The sequence below is a fragment of the Botryllus schlosseri genome, chromosome 16 (assembly GCF_051294905.1).
Source record: "Botryllus schlosseri isolate E-star chromosome 16, Bs_hap1, whole genome shotgun sequence".
Classification (NCBI taxonomy): Eukaryota; Metazoa; Chordata; class Ascidiacea; order Stolidobranchia; family Styelidae; genus Botryllus; species Botryllus schlosseri.
In genome coordinates, this window is record NC_137251.1 from 12663939 (window position 1) to 12689305 (window position 25367).

At 41.0% G+C, this 25367-nt stretch overlaps 1 protein-coding gene across 2 annotated transcripts in view; it reads left to right on the plus strand.

Annotated features, from left to right (window-relative positions):
* Positions 1-25367, plus strand: part of LOC145458884 (beta-1,3-galactosyltransferase 1-like) — a 214785-nt gene that overhangs the window by 102303 nt on the left and 87115 nt on the right. The window contains exons 2-3 of one of the 2 annotated variants that reach the window (XM_080337384.1): positions 2815-3013; positions 3746-3968. The exons of the other annotated variant lie outside the window; for it this stretch is intronic. Coding sequence (XP_080193510.1) covers positions 2815-3013; positions 3746-3968 — 422 coding nt within the window. The remainder of the gene's footprint in view (positions 1-2814; positions 3014-3745; positions 3969-25367) is intronic. 2 annotated transcript variants of the gene reach the window in all.

A 25367-nucleotide genomic window follows, 5' to 3' on the forward strand; every position in this document is an offset into this window, starting at 1 on the left:
ATACTGGTAACGCCCATAGCACTGCGCGCGAAGCGCGATGAAAATTCTTGACTTTACTCAACTTTTATGGAAATTAAATGTTGGTACTCCGTGAAAACAGTGCCAAAATTCCTCAGGCTATCTTCCTGATTGGAAGATTGAACTACTTCTACTTGACAAACTGAAAATAGCGAAAAGTAAGTAAGTAAATCACAAAATATTAAGAAGTAGAAGTAGAAGTAGCAAAAATCAAATCTACTTGAGTAAGTACCAGAAGTAGAGGAAAACTACTTGAGTACTTCGAAAAAGTAGAAGTACTTCGTTACTGACCACCTCTAACACATGGGCATCCGCAGGTTATGGGATTTAGTGATGTCGAGCAGAGTTTGATCAATTACATTAAATGGGCACAGTGCTCTTAGAATGTGATGTCAAATTGAAGGGAAAAACGAAAAAGAAATTTGGGCCGCAGCCACTTCTTCAGATTGCCCCCGTAATGGAGCTGCAACTTATTGAAATTTCTCAGGACCTTCTCGCTTCAGCTGTCGCTGCTGCGCGTCATTTGTTATCCCGACACGATGTTTTCATCCACCGTTGCACTTGCGATTAGGCCGTCACGCAGGAGACTGAACTTTATATAGTTGTCAGCCTTCATTTCACTTTCGTTTCCAAATATTGTTACTATACTGCTGTATCGTTTGGACCTGTTAAAAGTTTTCTCTAACCATCACCTTTGTGAGCAAGATCTGCAAGAGAGTTCAGGGCTGTTGCTGAATAGTAAATCCAGTGCGTCTCGACAGGAAAGGTAATGACGACTAAGATCAATTCATTTATCGTGTCTTGCAAAACGAGTCGCGGCGAAACGCACAGATGTATTGCAACGAATGACTTGATGATGTTGTTCAGTTAATACAAAGCTTACTGAGTTCAACGGAGCCAGATCAGCCATGTATATTGTAAATCAGGGGACGGCGACCCCCGGCACGCGTGGCACGCGAGATAATTTTTCATGGCACGCCAAATGATTTGACGTACATGACATATTAAAACCACGTTTTTGCAAAAAATGAAACAGACGTTTTTAAAATGTACAAAGCTCGTAGAAGATTCAAAATTACTCCGTAAATCTTGATTATGGTGTGCGAGCCCCAAAATATGTAGAAATATAGAGAACATATTTTTTTAAATATGCATAATGTAGAGAGATGCGTCCAACTGTATTAGCAATTATGAAAGAACGGCAACCTATTAGCGTATGAAACCGTTTGGATGCTCTAACCTGGGAGCGTACAATGTGCAGTGTGCGGTCTACTGGAGCGCGACTATTATATGAACCGGCAATTGGGCGCTGGGAATTTTCACGGCAGGAGACGCGACTAATGTATAAGGTTTCTGGCAACATGTGACTCCGTGCGGTGTGTGCGACGTCCAAATGATTGTCGGCGATAAAACCTTGAAATAAAATGACCGCCGCATTTTGACTAAAATGTTAGACGTCGATATGTCCATTGTCCAGGCGCTGAAATGACCGACAGCACCGAATAGTCCAGCGCCCATAGCTTGAGCCTCAAGTACCAAATGAGAACCACCGGGTAAAATAATGAACTCGTGTCGAAATGCGAATTGGGAATAGTGTTCGTCTCGCGACAGGAGATATTTTTTTAGTTTCGCCTGGTAAATGTAAGCAATTCCAATATATATGAAGCAACATTTACCGCTTTTCCGCGATTTTCAGAGCTTTGCAGACAAATATAGTTTCGGATCAACCTTGATGTGACATCACACCGACTTGTATGATACTAGAGTGGGCACTAGGGCTCTTAAAAAATGACTTTTTTTCTCAAATCGTACTGGCTACTTGATAAAATTGTTACGTTACCTAATTTAGGCCTACACACAAAATTTGGTTCAATTCCAGCCAGTAACCGCTTTGCTACAGGAGAAGAAAGTTTCTATTTATTATATAAAAATAAATAACAAAAAATTGGAAAATTTTCTGTTCACCCCATGAAACTGTTAGGCTGTCTATAGAAACGATGCACCCCAAATTTGTTTCAATTCCAACCAGTGGAAGCGGAGTTATTGCCGTCGAAAAATTTGGATTTGGAAAAAATAGTATTTACGGTGAGCGATTCTTTGTTTATTTATTATAATAGTTGTGCTCACCGTAAATACTATTTTATTCAAATCCAAATTTTTTGACGGCAGTAACTCCGCTCCCACTGATTGGAATTGAACCAAATTTGGTGAGCATCGTTTAGACAGCCTAACACTTTCATGGGGTGAACCGGAAATTTCAAATGTTTTGTTATTTATCTTTATATAATGCATAGAAACTTTCTTCTCCTGTTGCAATGCGGCTGCTGGTTGGAATCGAACCAATTTGATGTGTAGGCTTAAATTAGGTAACCTAACAATTTTATCGAGTAGCCAGTACGATTTGATAAATAAAGTCATTTTTGAAGACCCCTATTATACATCTGCGGGCAGGTCCGTTGTTATCAATTACTTTGTTGTGTGTCGTTTTCGTGACCTATCCTCTGCTATATAGTCAAAAGATTACGGAGTAGCTGAAACGCACTAGACCTACAGAACTTCATCCGTGCGACGCACATGACTCAAAGTGGCATTTCTTCAAGGGTCGCCAAATATTTCTCCGCGGGTGGCATTTGTAATGTTCCGTACTTAAATTACTTTACCGGGCACGTTCTTACAAATTTCCTTTGCGCTTTGTTGCCAATAGGAGTTTCTGCAAATTTGCATATAATCTATTGATTCAAATAACTATTTTACGTCAGGGGATTTCTATGTTAATGTTCAGTTCATTTCTCACAGATCATGAATAAGATAAAAAGATACGCAGGGGTTTCGTTATTCCTCGCTTTCTCATTGACAATGTATTACTGGACTATTCGGGATCCGTTGATATTCAGTGACATCGCGGCCACTTCAATATTTTCAGATGCCATGATACAGCCACGATCACCATATATGTTCATTTTGGAGCCGTCCGTGGATTTGATAAGCCCGCCAGGTATTTTGAATAATCCCGCAGGAGAACGTTGATGATTAAATGATATTTACATCTTCGAACTTGAGATATTCATGTAACTTGGATATATCAGACGCACTTATTCACTCGAAGTTGTGTGTATTGCTGTCATGGCCGCCTAAACAGGAAAACAGTCAAAACGGTCGTTTGCAATGGAACGCCAGAACGTAACTGTTGTATTATGCAGAGGTGGTCAAAGTAGTCACCGTCGCTACTCAAGTAGAAGTAGAAGTAACGCCGAAATTTCTACTCAAGTAGAAGCAGGAGTGGTGGTTCACAAGTAAGTAAGTAAGTAGGTATTCTACGCTTATTTTTGCCTGCAAAACTGAAAACTGTCAAGTAGAAGTAGAAGTAGTCTACAATCATAACTACTTAAAAAGTAGTGTGAGTTGGCAAAATCTACTTCAAGTACTTCGAAAAGTAGAAGTACTTCGTTACTGACCACCTCTGGTATTATGTAATTACAGCTATGTAAATAATACTTGACAGTGATTGTTTTCGGCATCCGTACCCATTCCTCAACCCGTAATAAAATCAATTCGCGTGAAGCGCGACGAATAATATCAAGTTGAATAAATAGGCCAGAAAGCACTCTTTAATTTACGAAAATTCACTGAAATTTGTGAGGGCCATGTTTCATTTCGTCTTTATAAAATGCCGCCGGTTACTTTCGTATTTCCACACTCATTTTAGCATGTAATCGTTCGATTCCAGCTCGCTGGACTTCAGTTACGTTTGTAAAATCAGCGTACGCGAATGAGGGTCGAAGAGAGGCCATTAGGGACACCTGGGCGGGAATGAAATCATTTCGTCACGCCAGATTCATTACAATATTCATCGTCGGGCAGAGCAACGAGGATGGGATTGTTAGTCGAGTCCGCGCCGAGCACGATCGTTACGGGGACATTCTGCTCATGGACCTTGTCGATACTGCCGAGTAAGTCTGGCCAGATTCTGTGAAACCTATACTTCGTATAGGCCGATATCCAAAGTACCCTAACACCCTCGTGTCAGGCATCCATTTGCGTTGTTTACTCATTTCAAATCAAACTCGCGAGTGGTCTCTTCTCGGTCTTTTGTGTTAAAAGATAAGTGTGCCAGGAATGTCCGGTTCAGTTTAGACAGCCTAGACTAGTGTTTCAGCGGCCTTGGACACGTGATTCAATAAGTACGTGTAGGCAACCGTCGACATGCGATTTGGATTTACGAATTGACTCGCGATTTCTTGAGAGATTTTGATAAATCTTGAAATTTTCTTCGCGTTGCGCGCGATTCAATGTGACTTCATTTTTCGATTTCAATATAGTAGCGCTCTTTGCAATCAGATCCCCACAGTGCAGATGCGAACAGCAGAGTAAAATGATGCGCCTCATATAGAAATACTAACTCGGAATCGCGTGCTCTTCCCTATACCGACAATCCTGATGGGAGGTCGAAATAGCAGCACGCAAAAAAGTGACCAATAACAAATGCGAACAGCAGGGGAAAATGTGCGTCTCATATAGAAATAGGCTACCAACTCGGAATCGTGTGCTCCTCTATACCGACGATCCTGATGGGAGGTCACGAACAAGTGACTAATAACAATTGGCCCGTCCGAAAATGCATCATCAACATCATTTATAACTTTACCTAAATTTTCGAAAACACCAATCCATCAAGTTTACCTATGAATCCGATCACATGGACTGAGGAAGGATAAATGTTTGATGGTAATATGTAAAACTACTAATATTAATCATGAAATTCATCAGTGAATCGGAAAAAAATTTCGCGGTCCGCGCGACTATGTACATACCCATAACATTACCAGTGACCACTCGCAATTTCGGTGCGTATAGTAAGCCTATATGAATAAATACATTAGTCCGGAGTGCATCGGAAATGGACCTAGACAGTTTAAAATGTGTATTTGGCGTCCAGCTAGTTCATTACCACTATGCCGTGGAATGCGGCCATAGTTTACACGAGTAGTCAAAATGCGGCCGTGAGTGGCATGGCCACCCCTGATATATACCATGTCCGTTGTGGGTTAGTAGAGTACTGCATTGCAATCAGGACATCATGTGTGGGGTATGTCTGGATTGTGTTGGTACTGTGTTGCAACCTCGACATCATGTCTGGGGTATGTTTAGGGGTGTGTTGGTACTGTGTTGCAGCCCGGACATCACCTCTGTCTGTGGTGTGTTCGTACTATATTGCAGCCCGGACATCATGTGCCCGGGGTATGTTTGAGGTGTGTTCGTACTGCATTGCAACTTGGACATCAAGTCTGGGGTATGTTTGGGTGTGTTGGTACTACGTTGCCACACCTGAATACACCCCACAGTTACCCTAGACTAGGGTTGCCATACGTCCGGAATTTCCCGGCTATGTCCGGAATTTCACTGTTAAAACTGCGTCCGGGAGAAATTTCTAAAATATGCCTAAATGTCCGGAATTTGGAAGGTTTGAAGTAAGCTCATAATTTTTTCGTAAATCAACTCAAACAATATAATTTGTAGGCAGATATATGCTACATGACATGTTTCTTCGTGCTGGGCACGATTTAGTATCACATCCATTGGTTTTAATATGTGGACTACCACCCTCGCAAAAACTGCGATCAAAAATCGATAAAAGTAACATTTATTTACAGAAATAGGTCTAATTGTAATCACAATTACAAGATAACGGTATATCCATAAAGTCGGTTTAGGCCGTTTGGATGCTTTATTCAAAGATAGTGTTTGTAAACCATGTGGTAGTTTGCCTTTATTCTGTGGTTTGCGGAGATGTTGAACGTAATCAGCTTCCAAAATAGGTAGTGAGTAAGTCTGGGCAAATTTGCCGGCTTTTAATTAGAAACCAGTTTATAAAATTTGGAGCTGGGCCACGGCAATTTGGAAATGGAGTTGCGACCATAAAAGGTTGGAAACCACCGAATGTGTGGTGTTTATATAGCTCAGTGGTGCAATGCGCACCGGTATTAGGCTGATAAATAATCTTATCGTTGTGACATAAAAACGACTTAACGATGTACAATTGCGCTCCTTGCATTTTCGAAGTCATCATCCTCCACTATCGCTCTATCGCTAACTCTGATCATCATTCACGACACGACCAGAGGCGGTCAAAGTAGTCACCGTCGCTACTCAAGTAGAAGTAGAAGTAACGCTGGAATTTCTACTCGAGTAGAAGTAGGAGTGGTGGTTCACAAGTAAGTAAGTAGGTACCCTAAGCTTATTTTTGCCTACAAAACTGAAAACTGTCAAGTAGAAGTAGAAGTAGTAGTCCAAAATCATAACTACTTACAAAGTAGTGCAAGTATGAAAAATATACTTCAAGTACTTCAAAAAGTAGAGGTACTTCGGTACTGACCACCTCTGTTCACGACTAATAACTAGGGATGGTGTGAACCTCTGAAAGGTTCAGGTTCGTGTGAACGTGAACCTTTTTGAAAGTTTCTGTGTGAACACGAACGTGAACCTCATGACGTCACGTGACGTCATATTGCTAATTTAAACCCCATATTTCAATTAGGTGATTGCCTATATTAATATACTGTACACGATGCCGAGCGACGACTCGGGGCCACATAATAGCTCAGTACTTAAATACATATTGACGTTTGAAACGTCGCCAAATGTAACAACTGAGGCAATCAAATGATATAATAATCCCACAAAATCAGTATCTTGCGTCGCTTTGCCAACAATTTCGACCAGATCGGACAATGTATTCGGCGTCTGAGTATTGCCACATGGATATTGAGCATAGTGTAAAATGGGTTTCTATACTTGCTACCGATTAACAAGTTATACAGCTGTATAGCCAACACCCCAGTCGCACGGATTTGGTTTTTATGATACAGTAAACATATGTAGTCAAAATTTACCCCGTACGCCTGCTAGATTTTTACATCAGAAGACGATATCAATCTCATTGATTGGTTGAATAAGGATCATTTGCTGACAAAATACAGTGTATTTCGCTCGTGATGTCATGTGATTGCGGGTCAAGCTCACAGCACAGAGACACTAAATATGCACAAATGGAAAGCTGGATATTTCGAGCAAAGTTTTGTAACAGTACAAATAATTTTTTGAGATTGTCAAGGGTATGCTCGTTTAGTGTTGAATGTTTATGCTGCCAGCTCCATGCATCGAGTGGCCCGCAGTTAAATGTCAATATATTTGAACCAAAGATGTTATAATGAAGTGAAAATTGCACTGTATGAAAAAGGTTCACAGTGCAGAACCTACCAAGGTTCTGTTGTGAACGCGAACCTCAAATTTTCCGAGGTTCACACACAGAACACGAACGTGAACCTCACGTTCACACCATCCCTACTAATAACCTCTTGGTCCAGCCCGAGCTATTAACCCCTGTGGCTGAATTCGCGATATCGTCTCGTAGAATCTTTTAATTTTTGATCCGTATATAGCCGAGGTTAAATAACATTGCAAAGATACTTGTACCAGAGGGTAATTACAGACCGTGGCGCACCAGACCCTTACGGGAGATAAGCGCCACTACCACTTTTTACCATACTAATATTAAATAAATAAAACTCTGATCATTCGAGCGGAGAGAGGATCAAAATGATATAGAAGAAGCAATATGATTGACATAATAATTCAATTAAATCATTTAACGACCAGATGCATATAGTAAGCCCTCAGAAGTTGCATCGATTACCCGACGGTGGGCCCAAAGTCAGTGCTTATTTATGCGGGAGGGAGCTGAAAAGATGGGGCTTGGGCCCTGGTTACAACTTACAACACACAACCACATACTCCCGAACCGGACCGTGACCATCTCTAGTCGATAGACAATGCTTTGCATGTGTGACGTAATATTAATCGACAATGGGCTCATACCTCATTTTAAAATCCGGTAGTGGGCGCTAAAAAGCGTCCGGAATTTGTGTCACAATAATATGGTAACCCTACCCTAGACAAGATGTCCTTATGTTCGGTATGCTCCTTATTGCTAAAATGAAAGGTATCCTTTGAGAAATTAGGAGTATTGCGACATTTGCGAGTTACACCTGATCCGCGGTCCGCTGTTCATATTGTAGTCTTCGTAGTAGTCCGCTCGGTCCGCATTTCCGCTCGGTCCGCTGTTTAGTATTGCAAGTTCCGCTAGTTCCGCGGTCTGCTCGTTCCGCCGTTTAGTATTGAGCTATTTTGTTATGGTCCGCTCGGTCCGCCGTTTATTATTACATGTTCCGCTGTTCTGCTGCCCGCCGTTTAGAGTTGCCCAAAATCAAGTTAAACAGTTCCATACGATTTTGAGCGTAGTGTTATCGGCAAGGTTGGGATCAAGTCACTACCTTCGAGTCACAAGTAATCTCGAGTCATTGCATATTTTGACTCGAGTCAAGTCAAGTCAATCGATTTTTTAAGGTGACTCGAGTCAAGTCATCAAGCAAATTCACACCCGATAAAAATGTCATACCAATAAGACACATTGCATCTCTTGATTGTGTAAATTCAATCTTAAGCATGTAACGGTATAGTTGGTGATCCAATGCACATCACAGACACACAAACATACCTATTTGACTGTAACATGGCTATTCACACGACTACCATTGACGCTACGGCGAAAGTGAATAGTATGCATACCAATGGCTCTACATTAGACCATGCTGTATGCTTCGATTAAAACCATAAGACCACATGTAAATCTGTTGGCACAACTCGATGACGTTGATTTAGTGTTACTAAAGTTAATTATTACCTATTTACACAACATAAAAATAACAATTCATGTCGTAGTAAGTAAGTTTCTTGAACTCGTGGTTGATGAAAACGAATGGTGACAAGTATGCTTTTGTGTTTGAGTGAAGAATAATTATTTAGAGTAGTGACAGTTTGTGACCAACGAATGCAAATTGATCATGACATTACAATATACGCTTTCGTCAACATAACGACTGGGCGCAGGAGAAACCCTTTACCGTTTTTTCAATAACTCGATTCTTGAAACTTGTTGCTTGTGTGATTTAGAGCTGGTGCACAAAGGTTAGCGACGTTTTTATTGTGGTTACACCTTCTAGTTGTTTTGGTGTAAGGAAAATCATTCGATAACTCGTCACTTCTCGTTAGTCAAGTAAATTGTTTTGTGCGTTAGATTTGTAGAACGTAAGTCGAATACATACTCTTTTGTGGAAGTAACTAGATTACTGTGATGACATTGGTAGGTCTCTCAAGCAGTGACCATGGTTTTGATTTTGAACGATGTCGCGATGTCGGTATAATGTTTTCTAAGAGTCAAACTCGGACGGATATCATGACAGTGTTGGGATCAAGTCACTACCCTCGAGTCACGAGTCATTTCGAGTCATTGCACATATTGACTCGAGTCAATTCAAGTCAATTGATTTTCGAAGGTGACTCGAGTCAAGTCAAGTCACTCGATTTTTGGAGGTGACTCGAGTCAAGTCAAGTCACTCGAATTTTGGAGGTGACTCAAGTCAAGTCAAGTCAAGTCAAGTCAAGTCACGAGTCAAGTCACTATAGTCAAGTCAAATTGATTTTTTTAATTACAGGGCATGATTCAGAGTCATTGCATTGGCTAGTTGTTTTAAATACAGATTGTGTACCCATTTATTCGGAATCGAGGAACAAATATAGAGTTGAATATACACGCACAAATGCCTTGTATTGCTAGATCATACGTATATATACGTAATTAAAGGTAGAGCCCCGTTCTATATTCATCAGCCAAGCCAGAGACAGATGGAAGGAAACGAAACCATATGATATATAAAATTTTAGCCTGTATTGTTGACGAGTAATATAAAGTCTGATATTCGTTCGATTTAAATCATACAACTGGACTGGTGATATGAGCAGTGAGCACAGGGAAGTGTGACCAGTTTATAGAAAAGCGATACATTGCTATCAAATTACTTTACTACTAGTTTTCGACAACGTAACGGAAGCTGTAACCTCCAATCACTGCGTTTGCGATCAATTTATTTGTGATATAACAATGGAGTATCGGTAAAACGCCTAATCATTAACTGGTTGGTTGCTCTCACGGGTTACACCAGCGTACAGCTAACAATCCGAACTTATTACAGAATCATCGATTTCGTAGACACGGATTACTTGATGACTTGAAATTGACTCGTAAATTTTGCTTCGAGTCACGAGTCAATCCACATTTCTGAAGCCTCGAGTCAAGTCAAGTCAAGTGATTTTTGCAAAGTGACTCAAGTCAGGTCAAGTCATACGAAAACGTTGACTCGAGTCATCCCAACACTGGTTATCGGTGTTCGGATATCGCATAGCGACCTCGAACGGGGATCGAACGTTCGCACCATCCCTAATAGGCACGAGGCTCGGTTATCGAATTGTTCCTATGTATCAGGGGTGTCAATCATACGGCCCGCCAGACGATATCACCCGGTCCGCAATGAAGTTCTGAGTACAATTAGATTGAAAAATGCTTATGATATCCAGCACATTTGCAACAAGTGCTGAGAAGTTTTGAAGGAAACACTCCTATTAAATAATCCCTCAAGAAAGCAAATGTTAGGTAGGTTCATAGGCCACATTTTAACCACCCGACTGTAGTTATTGTGGTTTCACTCTAGTTTTAGGGTGGAGCCCAATTCTTCTCCTCAACTAAGTAATGCTTAAATGCGAATCTCCACTCAACTAAAAATCGATTGGTACTCAGCGCTGAGTGCGCGCCAATTCTCTCTGATCAGTTAAGTATCGATTTCCAAACGTCGTTTTCCGAGATGGCGTTGCCAGATTTTTTTTTCGCGTTCGACCGGACACGCGTGAATGATTTTGTCATGACAACACGACGCTGTCTCTCTATTTCGTCACTGACCTACAAAGTAGACGCAGTTCTCACTTAGGGCTGGGCAAAATCGAGTACCTGAGTGATTCGATTCTGAATCACGAAAGATGCTTCGAGTCGAGTCGAGTAATCGAGTACCAACAATTATGACGTCATAACATAGTGTAATACGTCTAAGTTCAGATATGTACCGTTTATGCCACCACAAAGAGTATAATGCCTGTTATCCACCTCATAAATGATACTTTGGTATTTCTCGGACCATATCGATTTCATTCCACTTGGTGACAATGTTGTGAGATTTTCATGATTTCGGAAATGTGCTACGGCCAGTAACCTTCGTGTGTTTGTACTATATGTTTCGTATGCTGCGATACCCTCAATCAAGGTTCCACTGCTTCAACAATGAAAATTAGTATCGGAAGTATAATTCTCAGAGGCAAATTAACTTCCAGCGGCTAGAAGCGCGAAATTTCAGTACTCGAAAAAATCATCTTTTACTACTCGACTCGAATCATCGAAATTAATACTCGATTCAGATTCGAGTACTCGAATCATTGTGCCCAGCCCTATTCTCACTGATTTATCTCAATGCAATGAATACCCTCAGCTGATCCACACTCTTTGAAGATGACCCGGAACGTTCCTATGCCCCACAGAAGTATATTTGCAAGACGTTACAAACCCATTCGACATTTATGAAGATAAGTTTCACAGCAGGCGAACACGTAAGTGTAGGCCTGAAAGAACAAAAGAATGCATCGATATCGTGAGAACAGATTGAAAAATTAACATATTTTCAGGATTTCTTTCCAATTCTCTTTGAACCATCCACTTTGCCCCTCTACCATTCAACTTCCCGAAATACCCGGACACACCCGACATTTTCTCTCTTACATATTCAGTATTTCTTGTTTCCAATAGCTTATTGCTGCTATCGTCTAAATCGGCATGAAGGTATAGCGACTCCATCCCAACACTGATATTACTATAGATAACTAAGGTAAACCGGTTTACCTTAGTTATCTATAGATATTACCATGCAGGAACTCTATCAGCTGATCGAGGTTCATGCTAGGGGTCTGTTCAAGATGCTTCGTCTATTTAATTGTGGGAAGAGCATGCGTAATATTAATAATAATCGATAAGTTATATTTTTCATCTGATCAAGTTACACACAATGTAGAATGCGATAAGACACAATGCGATGTAATGAACAGATATGAGGATATCGAACGACATGCAGTTGCGATCTTTTTTTATACTGACATCTACCTCGGCCCAGAGTGCCCGATGTCACAGTTCTTTCGATGTTGATCTTTTTGAAGCCACGGCCCTTTCTAGTTCTTTCCATTCCTTGTGAGTGCTTTCTTTTGTCGGGTCTTTTTCTGGACTTTTTTGTCGCCGTACGAACGGCGACGGTGGGGGACGCTAGCGCATTGAGACTGCAGAAGTTACCATTCCGGTATACCGAGATGCCGCACGACAAGAAGACGAAAGGGTACAGAAGAATATTACAAATACAATTATAAACACAACATCCGTCCAAGCGCCACTGATGTCATTCGCTCAGCAGAACATCACATCACGAAATAGTGTACCTATATATACGACAACACCGGTACTCCGGTATTTGGCGGGTGTTGCCTGCAGTTGGCTGCTCGACCGTGAAAATTGACACTTAAGTCTGGTGGTGCGCTGACTTAGATTTGAGGGCTGATATGGACGCATTTGAGTATACTTTTTGGCGTGAGTTGAGTTACGAAATGGTTGCTGAGTAGAGAATCGCCACTCAGCAGAGAAATTGGGCTCCACCCTTAGTTACCACTATAGGAGCATGTCGGTCACATTGACACCCAATTTGAGAAAACATAAAGTGCACAATGAGTCCAGGATTTTATGTAAAATGGAACCATAAATAGTAATTCACAGAAGCAAAAATGCCAATGCGGAACCGCTACATGCAGGTCACATGTATAATAAATTAGTTACACAAAATTATCTTTCAAATATCTGTGTGTGGAAAGTTGTAACCAGTCTAACCACCAACGAGGACCGAAACTTATTTTTTCAGCACCCTCCCGCCCGAATAAACACTGATCTTGGGCCCACCATAGGGTAATTGATGCAGCTTCTAGGGGGCTTGCTATATGCATCTGGGCGTTAAATTTTTTGAATGAATTCAATCAATAATATTGGTTCTTCCATATATTGCTATATAGTTTTGATCCTCTCGCTGTCCTCATGATCAGAATTAGCGGTAGAGCCTGTGGAGAATGATGACTTTGAAAATGCAGGGAATGTAATTGTAATTGTACATCGTTAAGTCATGTTCAGGTCACACCGATAAGGTTATTCATCAGCCTAATCCCTGTGCGCGCCATTGAGCTATAAACACCACGCAGTCGGTCGTTTCCAACCTTTTATGGTCGCGACTCCATTTCCAATTTGAAAATGTATCGTGACCAGAATTGGATCAATTGTAATTTGTAATTGAGCTGAATGTAATTAGTACATTTTTTCATGTAATTGTAATTGTAATTGTAATTGAAGCATTTCTGTTTTGTGTAATTGTAATTGTAATTGTATTTGACCAAAATTTTGCTCAATTACAATCTCAATTACATTTTCATGGAAACCTGACAATCAAAACATAAAATAATCATTTAAACAATCATTGATTCGTCGATTCGTCGCACCAGTGAAAATCCGGTACGAACCAGGATGACGAGGGGCCTTAAGGCCTTAGGGTGGAGCCCAATTTCTCTGCTGAGTGGCGATTCTCTACTCAGCAACGATTACATTACTCAACTCACGCCAAAAAGTATACTCACACTCAAATGCGTCCGGATCGGCACTCAAATCTAAGTCAGCGCACCACCAGACTTAAGTGTCAATTTTCACGGTCGAGCGGCCAACTGCAGGCAACACCCACCAAATACCGGAGTACCGGTATTGTCGTAGGCGCACTCTTTCGTGATGTGAGGTTCTGCTGAGCGAATGACATCAGTGGCGCTTGGACGGATGTTGTATTTATAATTGTATCTGTAATTATCTTCTGTACCCTTTCGACTTCTTGTCGTACGGCATCTCGGTATACCGGAATGGTAACTTGTGCAGTCTCCATGCGCTAGCATCCCCCGCCGTCGCCGTTCTTACGGCGACAAAAAAGCACAGAAAACGACCAGACGAAAGAAAGCACTCACAAAGGAATGGAAAGAACTAAAAAGGGCCGCGGCTTCAAAAAGATCTACATCGAAAAGAACTGTGACATCGGGCACTCTAGGCCGAGGTGGATGTCAGTATAAAAAAATGACTGCAACTGCGTGTCGTTCGATATCCTCAAATCTGTTCACTACATCGCATTGTGTCTTATCGCATTCTACATTTTGTGTGACTTTTTCAGATGGAAAATACAACTTAACGATTATTATTAATATTACTCATGCTCTTCCCGCAATTAAATAGACGAAGCATCTTGAACAGACCCCTAGCATGAACCTAGATCAGCTGATAGAGGTAATATCAGTGTTGGGATGGAGTCACTATACCTTCAAGCCAATTTAGACGATAGCAGCAATAAGCTATTGGAAACAAGAAATACTGAATATTTAAGAGAGAAAATGTCGGGTGGGTCTGGGTATTTCGGGAAGTTGAATAATAGAGGGGCAACGTGAATGGTTCAAAGAGAAATGGAAGGAAATCCTGAAAATATGTTAATTTTTCAATTTGTTTTCACGATATAAATCCATTCTTTCGTTCTTTCAGGCCTGCACCTACGTGTTCGCCTGCTGTGAAACTTATCTTCATAAATTTCGAATGGGTTTGTAACGTCTGCAAAAATATACTTCTGTGGGGCATAGGGACGTTCCGGGTATCTTCAAGGATTTATATATTTCTATTGTGTCATCTTCAAAGAGTGGATCAGCTGAGGGTATCCATTGCATTGAGATAAATCAGTGAGATCTGCGTCTACTTTGTAGGTCAGTGACGAAATAGCGTCAACAGCGTCCTGTCGTCATGACAAAATCGTTCACGCGTGTCCGGTCGAACGCGAAAAAAAATCTGGCAACGCCATCTCGGAAAACGACGTCTGGAAATCGATACTTAACTGAGCAGAGAGAATTGGCGCGCACTTAACGCTGAGTACCAATCGATTTTTAGTTGAGTTGAGATTCGCATTTAAGCAGTACTCAGTTGAGGAGAAGAATTGGGCTCCACCCTTGTCTAAACAAGTCACCACATGTAATAGTTAGCCTATTTACATCGGTGTTCTATACGTGCTGCGTTATAACTAGATAATTCAGTCACGCTAAACTGGTTGCCATACTTCAATAGCAACAGAAAACTTTGTGAATTACAATATAGGCTAAACCAGTGGTTCTCAAACTGGAGGCGTGCCCCCTTGGGCGGCGTGAAAGTATCTGAACGGGACGCGACGCTCCAGTGAACTGAAATCTATTCCGCGCTTGGCCCAATTCACCTCCGTTTTATGGTTATTGCTCGGTGTATAGTTTGAATTTCGTATTGGAGAATTCTCTAATCAACAGTCATAACCTTCCATACCATCAAACTATCTGTACGGATTGCTAACTGTCTGGCTTCATTGTGTGCTATGACGATAAGGGGGGCACAAAATATTCACTGTCATAAAGGGGGGCGTGTCCAAAAAATTTAGAGAACCAGTGGGCTAAACTAAATCTTAATATTTCAAAAATGGATGAACAGCAAATAAACTCTTCTGAAACCTGTGCTGAACCATTTCCCACTACACCACGGTCAAAGTTTTTTTTTTAATGTCCGATCAGTATCGCGGCTAGTTGCAACAATGGCAAAAATAATTTAAGTTTCCAACCAAGGCTTTATCAAACTTGATCACGCATTTGTAGAGATGTTATCCCAATCTTACTTCCAAATTGCCAAAAACGGTTGCATACTTTACATTTTGGCGTCATTTCAATTTTGACAGTTCACCGGTCCGCCAGACATTTTTTGAAATTTTACCGGTCCGCGAGGCGAAAAAGGTTGAGAACCACTGGTCTACATCACAATTTTTCATCATTCGGATTTTGATAGAAGAACTAATTCCTGCGCAGTCTTGCTTCAGTTAGGATATTGCGGTACGTTGAGAATAACACCATGTCAGCCTATTTGTTTCATTTGACCGTTTATCATACACAATAAGCAGAGAATGGTCAACGGTCGGCCTATAAAGGGTTCTATACCAATACCGAGAAAACCATTACCGAGAACGGACATTACCGAGAACGCTATTACCGAGAATGGACATTACCGAGAATTGACACCACAGAGAATGGACATTACCGAGAATTGACATTACCGAGAATTGACACCACAGAGAATGGACATTACCGAGGATTGACACCACCGAGAATTGACATTACCGAGAATGGACACCACAGAGAATTGACATTACCGAGAATTGACACCACAGAGAATTGACATTACCGAGAATTGACACCACCGAGAATTGACATTACTGAGAATGGACACCACAGAGAATTGACATTACCGAGAATGGACACCACAGAGAATGGACATTACCGAGAATGGACACCACAGAGAAAGGCCATTACCGAGAATTGACACCACCGAGAATGGATATTACCGCGAATGGACACCACACAGAATGGACATTACCGAGAATGGACACCACAGAGAATGGACGCTACCGAGAATGGACACCACCGAGAATGGACATTACCGAGAATATTGACATTACAGAGAATGGACATTATCGAGATTGGATATTACCGAGAATGGTCATTACCGAGAATAGACATTACCGAGAATATTGACATTACAGAGAATGGACATTACCGAGAATATTGACATTACAGAGAATGGACATTATCGAGAATATTGACATTACAGAGAATGGACATTATTGAGAATGGACATTACCGAGAATGGTCATTACCGAGAATAGATATTACCGAGAATATTGACATTACAGAGAATGGACATTACCGAGAATGGACATTACCGAGAATGGTCATTACCGAGAATGGACATTACCGAGAACGGACATTACCGAGAATGGCCAATGTCGAGAATCTAACTTACTGAGACGGACGTTGTCGGGAAAATTATACCTGAGAATTGACACCGAATGTGGCAACGCCGTGATGCACTTACACGCGATCTTTACGTACATATGCATGACATGCCTGCATGAGTGCATGCATAAATTGTACATGTGGACTTATAGTCCTAAAGCATGTGATCATCGATCAATGGGGTTGGATTTAAAGCGGTTTTACAATATCAGCTGATTGTCTCCAACGCTTCCGATTCGTGTACCAACCATGACGTACGAATTAGCCTACTGCGCTTCACTGATACGGAAATCTGTAGCATCCAGCTGAGATGCATATCTCAAAAGAGTATAATATGGTTGAAATCGAGGAGGCATCAACTCTCACACAGCTCGCAAAGAGAGCAACAAATATGCTGGCAAATCGGGGTGTACATTTTTCATTTACGGCATACTTATTTTCAGTAGACGGTTTGTCATTCTATACATTGGTCAACACATATGTTTAGGCTGACGCGATAACTCGGGAACAGGCCTATGAGTGTATCAAGTAGACAAGGATTAATATGGGTAGCAGGTGATTATAATGGAGAACGTGCGTATTCAATCAGCAGTGACCGTCACGAAAATCTGGCACACGAATTATTGTAAGGGAACGTGTCTTGCGGTGATTCTGGACGCAAACACAATTGAATGTAGGGCGGAGATAATGAAGTTGGGTTGAACAAAAAGTCGATTATCGCGTTCATCAGGATTTAGCAACCCAGGATAAAGAAAGTTCGTTGATCGCTGCGCCAGACACCCCTATAAAGTAGGCTACAAGATGTAAAATGATAAGACAGTGCAATCATCTACGACAGTGCTCTTCAACCTTTTTCGTCGTGGTACACCCTTTTAAGGTTTACTTGAAACTGGTACACCCCTGACCGGATAACTCATTGATTCCGTATAGTAAGCCTAGACCAGGGGTGTTCAACTGTTCAACCTCCTTGTTATTCACGGCCGTGCTTCGATTCCTTACATTACCGCATTCCGGCGTAGGGTCGTAATGGCCCATCTGGACGTCATATAATCAGGACTCTAACTGCCGCACCCCAAACCCGTAAATTGGGGAGGGCGAGCTCGAAGGGGGCCCAAAGTTATTTCTTGAATAAACATAATTTATCGAGTATATTTTTAAAATTTGTTCAACTTCATTCAATTTTTCTCGTCCCACGCTCGATTTAATGTCAAATTTCTTGATTATAGGATAGCCTTCCCCAAGAAAAAATATGCAAGATTAATAGCAATGGGCATTTCGGTGTCGGCCATTACCGCGCCACAACGCTCCAAGACATATGAAGTTTTAGGCCATGTAACAAAATGCGATCCTAGAAGTGTGCCAGAATGATCGGCAGGGAGAAACATTGGTCAAAAAGGACCGCCCTTGTGCTGACTGAAAACCCCGAGTGCACCAAGGGGCCCGCCCGAATTATTTTTATTCACGGGCCCTAAATTTTCCAAAACAATTCATTTCAATTGTAAATCTTAAGGAAAATCTGATTACCTGAGCAGAGAGATACAATAACAAAATTTATAACAATATGTATGCAATTTCTGATATTATTGACGGATTCAATCAGGAATTGTAGAAAATTTCACGCCTCCCGCGATCTTACGCTATAAACTAGCGCACTAGCGTGTATAACAAATTTCGCTGACAAAGTAGCGGTTGAAACGTAGACCGCGATGAGGGGTCTACTGTTTGGTTTATGACGCTATGGGGGCCCAAGATCAACGTTTTTTAGGGGGGCTGACGAAGTGCTGTTTCGGCCCTGCATATTACTCATGTTAAATTGGCTACTGACAGCTTCACACCGCGGAGAACGCTTGTGATGTTCTGCACCATCACTGATTTCTTGAGGTATACCTTGCGTACAGAAGGTTTTAATTGTAACAGTAGTCACGCGGGCGCTAAAAACTTTTACATGTGGAAGATTTATTTCGTCTATCATATGGGTAGTTTCATATTACTCTCAACTATTCATCCATTCTTGGCACACGTGAATGATTAAGCGACGGAGGGGGTGTAGGCATACACGTATACGAATCCGTCTTGGTATTTCTTTATGGGGTGCATCATTCTCCTTTACGGTTTGCATTTGGTCGGTGGGACTCAGATTACACTATATATAAATACGAAAAATCCTTGCCCCCTGAATCGCGCAAGCGTGAATAAAATTTTCAAGTTTAAAATCTCTCAAAGATTTAAGAACCTATTCGTTACTTCAAATTTCATATTAACAGACGCGAAAACACGCTCTAATTTAATTAATACGTTTTTAATAAATATTGTTCGGCTACATGCGACTGTATGTCTGCAGGTGCTGGCCTGTTGAAATGAGGATGAACAATGCTGCAACGTATTCGAAATGTTAATTACTAATCAGGGCTCGAGGATCCGGACCACCAGCTAGCACAGTGGTTCTCAAACTAGACCCCCTCGAGACATCCTGGCTACGCCCCTGTAATGACGTACACTGCGCTATCTATAAGGAGCTCATAGAAAGTACAAATTCAATATTTCTGAACCGTCGCAGTGGTTTCCTCAAGCATCATTATAGACGGATATTGCAAGCGGAACACATGTCATCTCCATCCTTTTCTAATCCAAAAGGAATCAAAAAGTCCATACCAACATTGAAGTGATGTGCACACTAAACATATGCTTATGATTAGAGCCCGACCGATATTGGATTTCTGAGCCGATACCGATAACACCGATATCCAGTACCTCCACCGATAACGCCAATATATTCAGCCGATATTCAAAATATGTGGAATCTAGCTCAAGGCCCATATTTAACACCTCAGAGCATTTATTTCAACAACTTTAAAGCCATTGATATGCTTGAACATGAAATAAATGATTTAGGGGCTCTAAAAATATATCAAAAAAGCACCAATCCAGCAGTTGCAGATTACAGTTCACGAAGCACAATTTCTCGGCCCTTTCTCCAAGGAGTGAACTTCTGTGGTCTTCCATAAATGATGTATATAGTACTAAACACAGTCTTCCACTTGGTACCATAGTTAGTGGCACAGCAAGAATTGGAAATCTGTCTTCATTTCGGTTCCACCGCTCCCTTGCAGGGGATCTTTCCTTCAAGGTTTCACTAAATATTGATATTCTTCTGGCAGTGCACCTGGAGCCTTCAGCATACCATTAACAAATAGCTGAAAGAGGATGACCAAATCAACTCAAATTGTCCACATCTGCAACTGCTCCACCCATCCCCTTGCCCTTAGGCCTTGACCATGACCAGCATTTCAACAATCAATTGATCAATAATAGTTGGCTAATGTCAGCATGGAATCAAATATTTTCGTATCAATTATTGGCTTTACTCCACGTTTGCTTGATTTTCTTTCCCTCTATGCTCGCATATTTCCTATCATGGTGGCCCCGCAGGCCTCAGTCAGACGACTTCATACATTACTGGTATAAATAGCTCTGTTGGTCTTGATACCGAACCAATAGCACTATCTTCAGAGAAACATTTCGACGCGACGCTTTTCTCTATCATCACGAGGGTCAGTCCAGCATGATTGAAGTTCTCATTTTTCTTACTGATTGAAATCTTCTGCAGACAACTATCCATCCAGCTGCTCTCTGTCTTCATGGTGATCGATTACTGCAGGGGGATTCCCACGAAGTCAGTGGGGCATAACGGTGGCTAGTTATCTAAAATATTTTTCAGATAGGCACGCCTACTGCCTGTATGCAGTATGCATTATATGCAGCTTGGCCATTTATTTTTATAATTTACCGTCCTCACGTCTTCTATCGACTTCTCTGACTCCCTGCCACCATGTTGTGACGTCACGAAAATGGCCGATATTTTTTTACCTTCAATGGCCGATACCGATATTTCTCTCCAAGCGTGATATCGACTCGATATTATCGGCAAGCCGATAATCGGTCGGGCTCTACTTATGATACACCAAAAGGAATATCGCTTACAAGCTCGTACAGCTGATATGAACATATTTTACGATAATGCACGTCCGGTCAACATATTGATGTTCTGAAGCATACAATTGGCAGTTTATTGTGATAGCTATATAGTCATCGGTCCATTGTAATTCGGATCTGTACACCCCTGTACACCCCATGTGAGTGGTACACCCTTTTAAAATTTTGGTACACCCTAGGGTGTACGACAACCCTGGTTGAAGAGCACTGATCTACGACACAAACGGAATGCAGGTTGCAAAAAATGTTGACTAATTGTAAACAATTTTGACAATTTTTTGACCTAACGGTACAATTTTGACAAAATTTTGACTTATTTTGACATGTCAAAAAAATCGCCTTAGTTATTACCTTACAACTTGAAATAAAGAGTGCAGTGTAAAATGTGTTGCAGTTGCAAAACCATCAAAACCGTTGAGTGACTGTCATACCGGTAATGAATTGCTGACATTGCAGTACTTGTCCACAATGGACCACAACATCGCCTACATAGGGCTATTTCAGTGTGTTGAGAGAGAACATTCCGTTCTCTATATATCAATAAACTTTGTTCGATAGTAGCTTTCCATTACCACCGTAGTACTGGACCTGGTCGCAGCCAGGCATCTTATCAGATTCGAAACTCGAGCATCCAGCAATAAGAATGTCGATTTCTGCCATCCTTAGGGCTATTTGTTCTAGAGTTCGTAGCTCAGACGAATCATGTACTACAAAATATCTAAAGAATATCCTTTTGAATAAGGGATATCAGTAGCCTACCAAAACATCTGAAATAAACGACCCTGTTGCAATGCAATTTACCGAATTTCCATACCTTACAGTACATGGATGAGATGATCCTTTACACCAGTGGTTCCCAACGTGAGCGATATCGCCCCCATGGGGCGATTTGGTGGTCTAGGGGGCGAAAATAACGAAGGGGACGATAGGGGGGCGAAAACGGACGAAGGGAGCGATTATGGGCGAAAACAACGATTGGGCGATAGGGGGTGATGGCGCGTTAAAACGGCTATATATTGGAGTTGTGACCATAACTGCCGCACCCCAAACCCCCCAATTGGACGAACTCGAATGGGGACCAAACGTATTTCGTGAAATAACATAAATCATAGAATATTTTTTAGAAATTCATGAACCTTTTTCAACAAATTTTCGCGCTGCGCGCGATCTGATATCTTCATTTATCTTGATTTTGGGGTACCTGTCACCCAACGAAAATACGCATGATTTATGGAAATGGGAGACTTCGACGTCGGCCATTGCTGCACCACGACGCACCAAGACAAATGAAGTTAGAGCCCATGTAACATGCGACTCCGAGAAGTGTGCCAAAACGATCAGCAGCGAGAAGACCTTGGCCGAAAAGGAATGCTCTTGTGCTGACCGAAAACTTCGATATGTATACCGTACATATGTTTCATTGACCATAGGCGCCTCAATGCGTGGATTGTTCCTGTCCTGGCGACCTTAACCCTACAGGAATAATGCCATCCCGCTAGGCCAGTAGAGAAATACCAATTTGAAATCATGTGCGGCTTTTAGTTTGGTACGTTTTGACGATTTCCATATGTTCTGACATAGCAGATATAGGAGGTCACGAAATAGCGTCATAATAGCGATTCCGCCCAAAGATGTTTAATTATTATTCAGGGGTCCTACCTTTTTCAACACACCACACTCAGTTCTGCCGGTAAATCTGATTACGTGAGCAGAAAGAGGCTAAAAAAATTGATAGCAATATATATATGCAATTCCCGACCATATTGACCGATTCAAACATGAATGATATAAATTTGTTGCGTTTAGGCGACATACGGTGACTCACATAACAGTACATGAAATAGGGTATAGCTGATATGCAGCGACAAAAAGCCCACTGGCTGAGGGGGTCTTGGGTTTGGTGTATCACCCCATGGGGCAAAAGACCAACGTTTTTTTTGGGGGGGGGGGCTGACGAAGTGCTGTTTTTCGTTTCCCAATATTTGGGGGGCGATGATCGGTTTGGAGCTTCAAAAGGGGGCGATGAGTCGAATCTAGACCATAGTGGTTCCCAGCCTTTTTTCACCCACGTACCACTTCGAGGTTTTATGCAGTGCTCGCGTACCACCTACATAATTTACCATCGCCGTAGGCGGTCAAAAATGTTTTCACCATTTATGACGTCATAATCACGTATTTGACCTATGTGGGGTGTATTAACTAGGGCGATTTTTATACCTAGAAATTGGAGGAATTTGAACTAAAAAAACTTAATTTTGACCAAATTTTGACCTCACGTAAGCAAATTAGGTGTTTTCGCACATAATAATAATAATAATTAAAATAATTAATAATAAATAATAATAATAAATATTATTTAATAATAAATAATAATAATAAATAATAATTAAAATTAAAATCAACCTATTTGTTTCGTTCGACAGATTATGATGCACGATCAGCAGACAATAGGCCGTCTACAACGGTAGGACTATAAAGTAGGCTACAAGCTGCAAAATATCAAAGTCTAGGATAGAAAAAAATGGAGGGGTCAAATAATTTTGACTTTGTAAACAATTTTGAACATTTTTTGACTTTACGCTTCAATCATATAAAAAAAACGCTCTGGTAATAACAAATTCTATCGAAATAGGAATTATCCGCCCGGGTTGATGAGATGCATGGAATTGTTTGTACACCACTAGTCAAAAAACTTCAAAAAATTCAAAATCAAACCCACTTTAACTAATAACTCTCTTCGGTCGAAAATAATAACAGAATCTACTCGCGTATTACCTGGAATACTTTCGCGTACCACAAGCGATTGCCAACAAACCGGTTGATCGCAGCGCATAAAGTTAGTGTTAATCTCATGATTTAACAAGCCGGAGCAAACTATAGATAACTAACTATAAAAACTGCGTGCAGTGCGTACCATTCCTACGCACAATTATTCCCGATATAATGACCGTGCCTATTGTCTCCTAGGTAATGGCTTCACTAAGCAATCAACTAAATAGCAGCGTTGTAATGACTCGAGTCACGATTTTTTTGTGACTCGACTTGACTCGAGTCATTTTTTCAAATGCGTAAAATGACTCGACTGGACTCGAGTCAATTTCTGTATTGAGTCGACTTGTACTCGAGTCATTGTGCGTGACTCTAACCGAGTCATATGGCTCTAGACTAGGACGGCCAAGACAGACATTTCATTGTAACCTCGAATAATAGTAAAGTTATCACATTATTGGTACTTCGTCTTTAAGTCGTGATACTTGGAAAATAAGATCAGGACGGGGCCTAAGATTAGTTATCGTAGGCCCTGGTCATAAGCTATTAATACTAAGGAAAATTACTATTATGAATGCCAGTCATTATATCACTCGGTAAGAGTTGAAAAAAGTGGGTTGAACTGAATTGAACTGAACTGAAAACTGAACAGTGAACATAATGACTTGGACTCGGATTCGAGTCAAAACGCTATGACTCGATCCTCTACTCAATGACTTGGACTCGGACTTGACTCTGTGGTGAATTGAAAATGACTCGACTTGACTCGAGTCAAAATTATAAAAGTGAGATTGACTGGTGACTCGGGACCTTGTGACTTGGTTACAACCCTGCTAAATAGTATTCTGATACAAGCATATTCTTCTAAGTGTTGACGCATTTAGACTGCTATCTCGTGGATTTCGAAATATAATTAGAATTATTGTCATTGTTTAAACTTGGAAGTTCCAGCACAAATTATACTCATTCCTAGTTTAAGAAACATCATTTTTCTGAGGCGGCTTTGCGATTCCTCTCAGATGCTTTTATTCCCTTCATTTTGAGAACCACTGCACTATGCAGTCTACAATCTTTTCACTACTTGGACTCTTCCACTATATTAATAGACATGTTATTGCCAATGAAACATCCACAAATATAGCAAATTAAATCTGGAAAATTTTTGCATTGTCTGTTATCAAGTGCGACATGTACGTAAAAACAAATGTTCAATCAAATTTTCAATGACAAATTGTCACACCAGAAAAGACACAACTATGATATGATAACCGCTACCGGTGTATTGGACCCTTGAACGGAGAAAAATAGCTTGGATGTAGTGTACATTTTTATTACACTAGCCAAAAGCCGCTATTCTGATGCATATTAATAATAATAATAATAATAACAGCACTTCGTTACCCACCACCACCCACCCCCACGTCCCAAAAAACCTCATCTCCGTAGGGTGATAAACCAAACCATTTATATAGTTCATGTTAGATTCAGTTATGATCGGGAATTGCATATACATTTCTATCAATTTTTTGTTCTCTATTTGCTCACAAAATCAGATTCATCGTTAGAGATGAGTGAGGACTGAGGAGTCATGGAAAATGTAGGGCCTGTAGACTAGGGTTGCCATATTTTTGAAACCCCGATTCCGGATACTCTTTGGCCCCCACTAGCGGATTTCAAAATGAGGTATG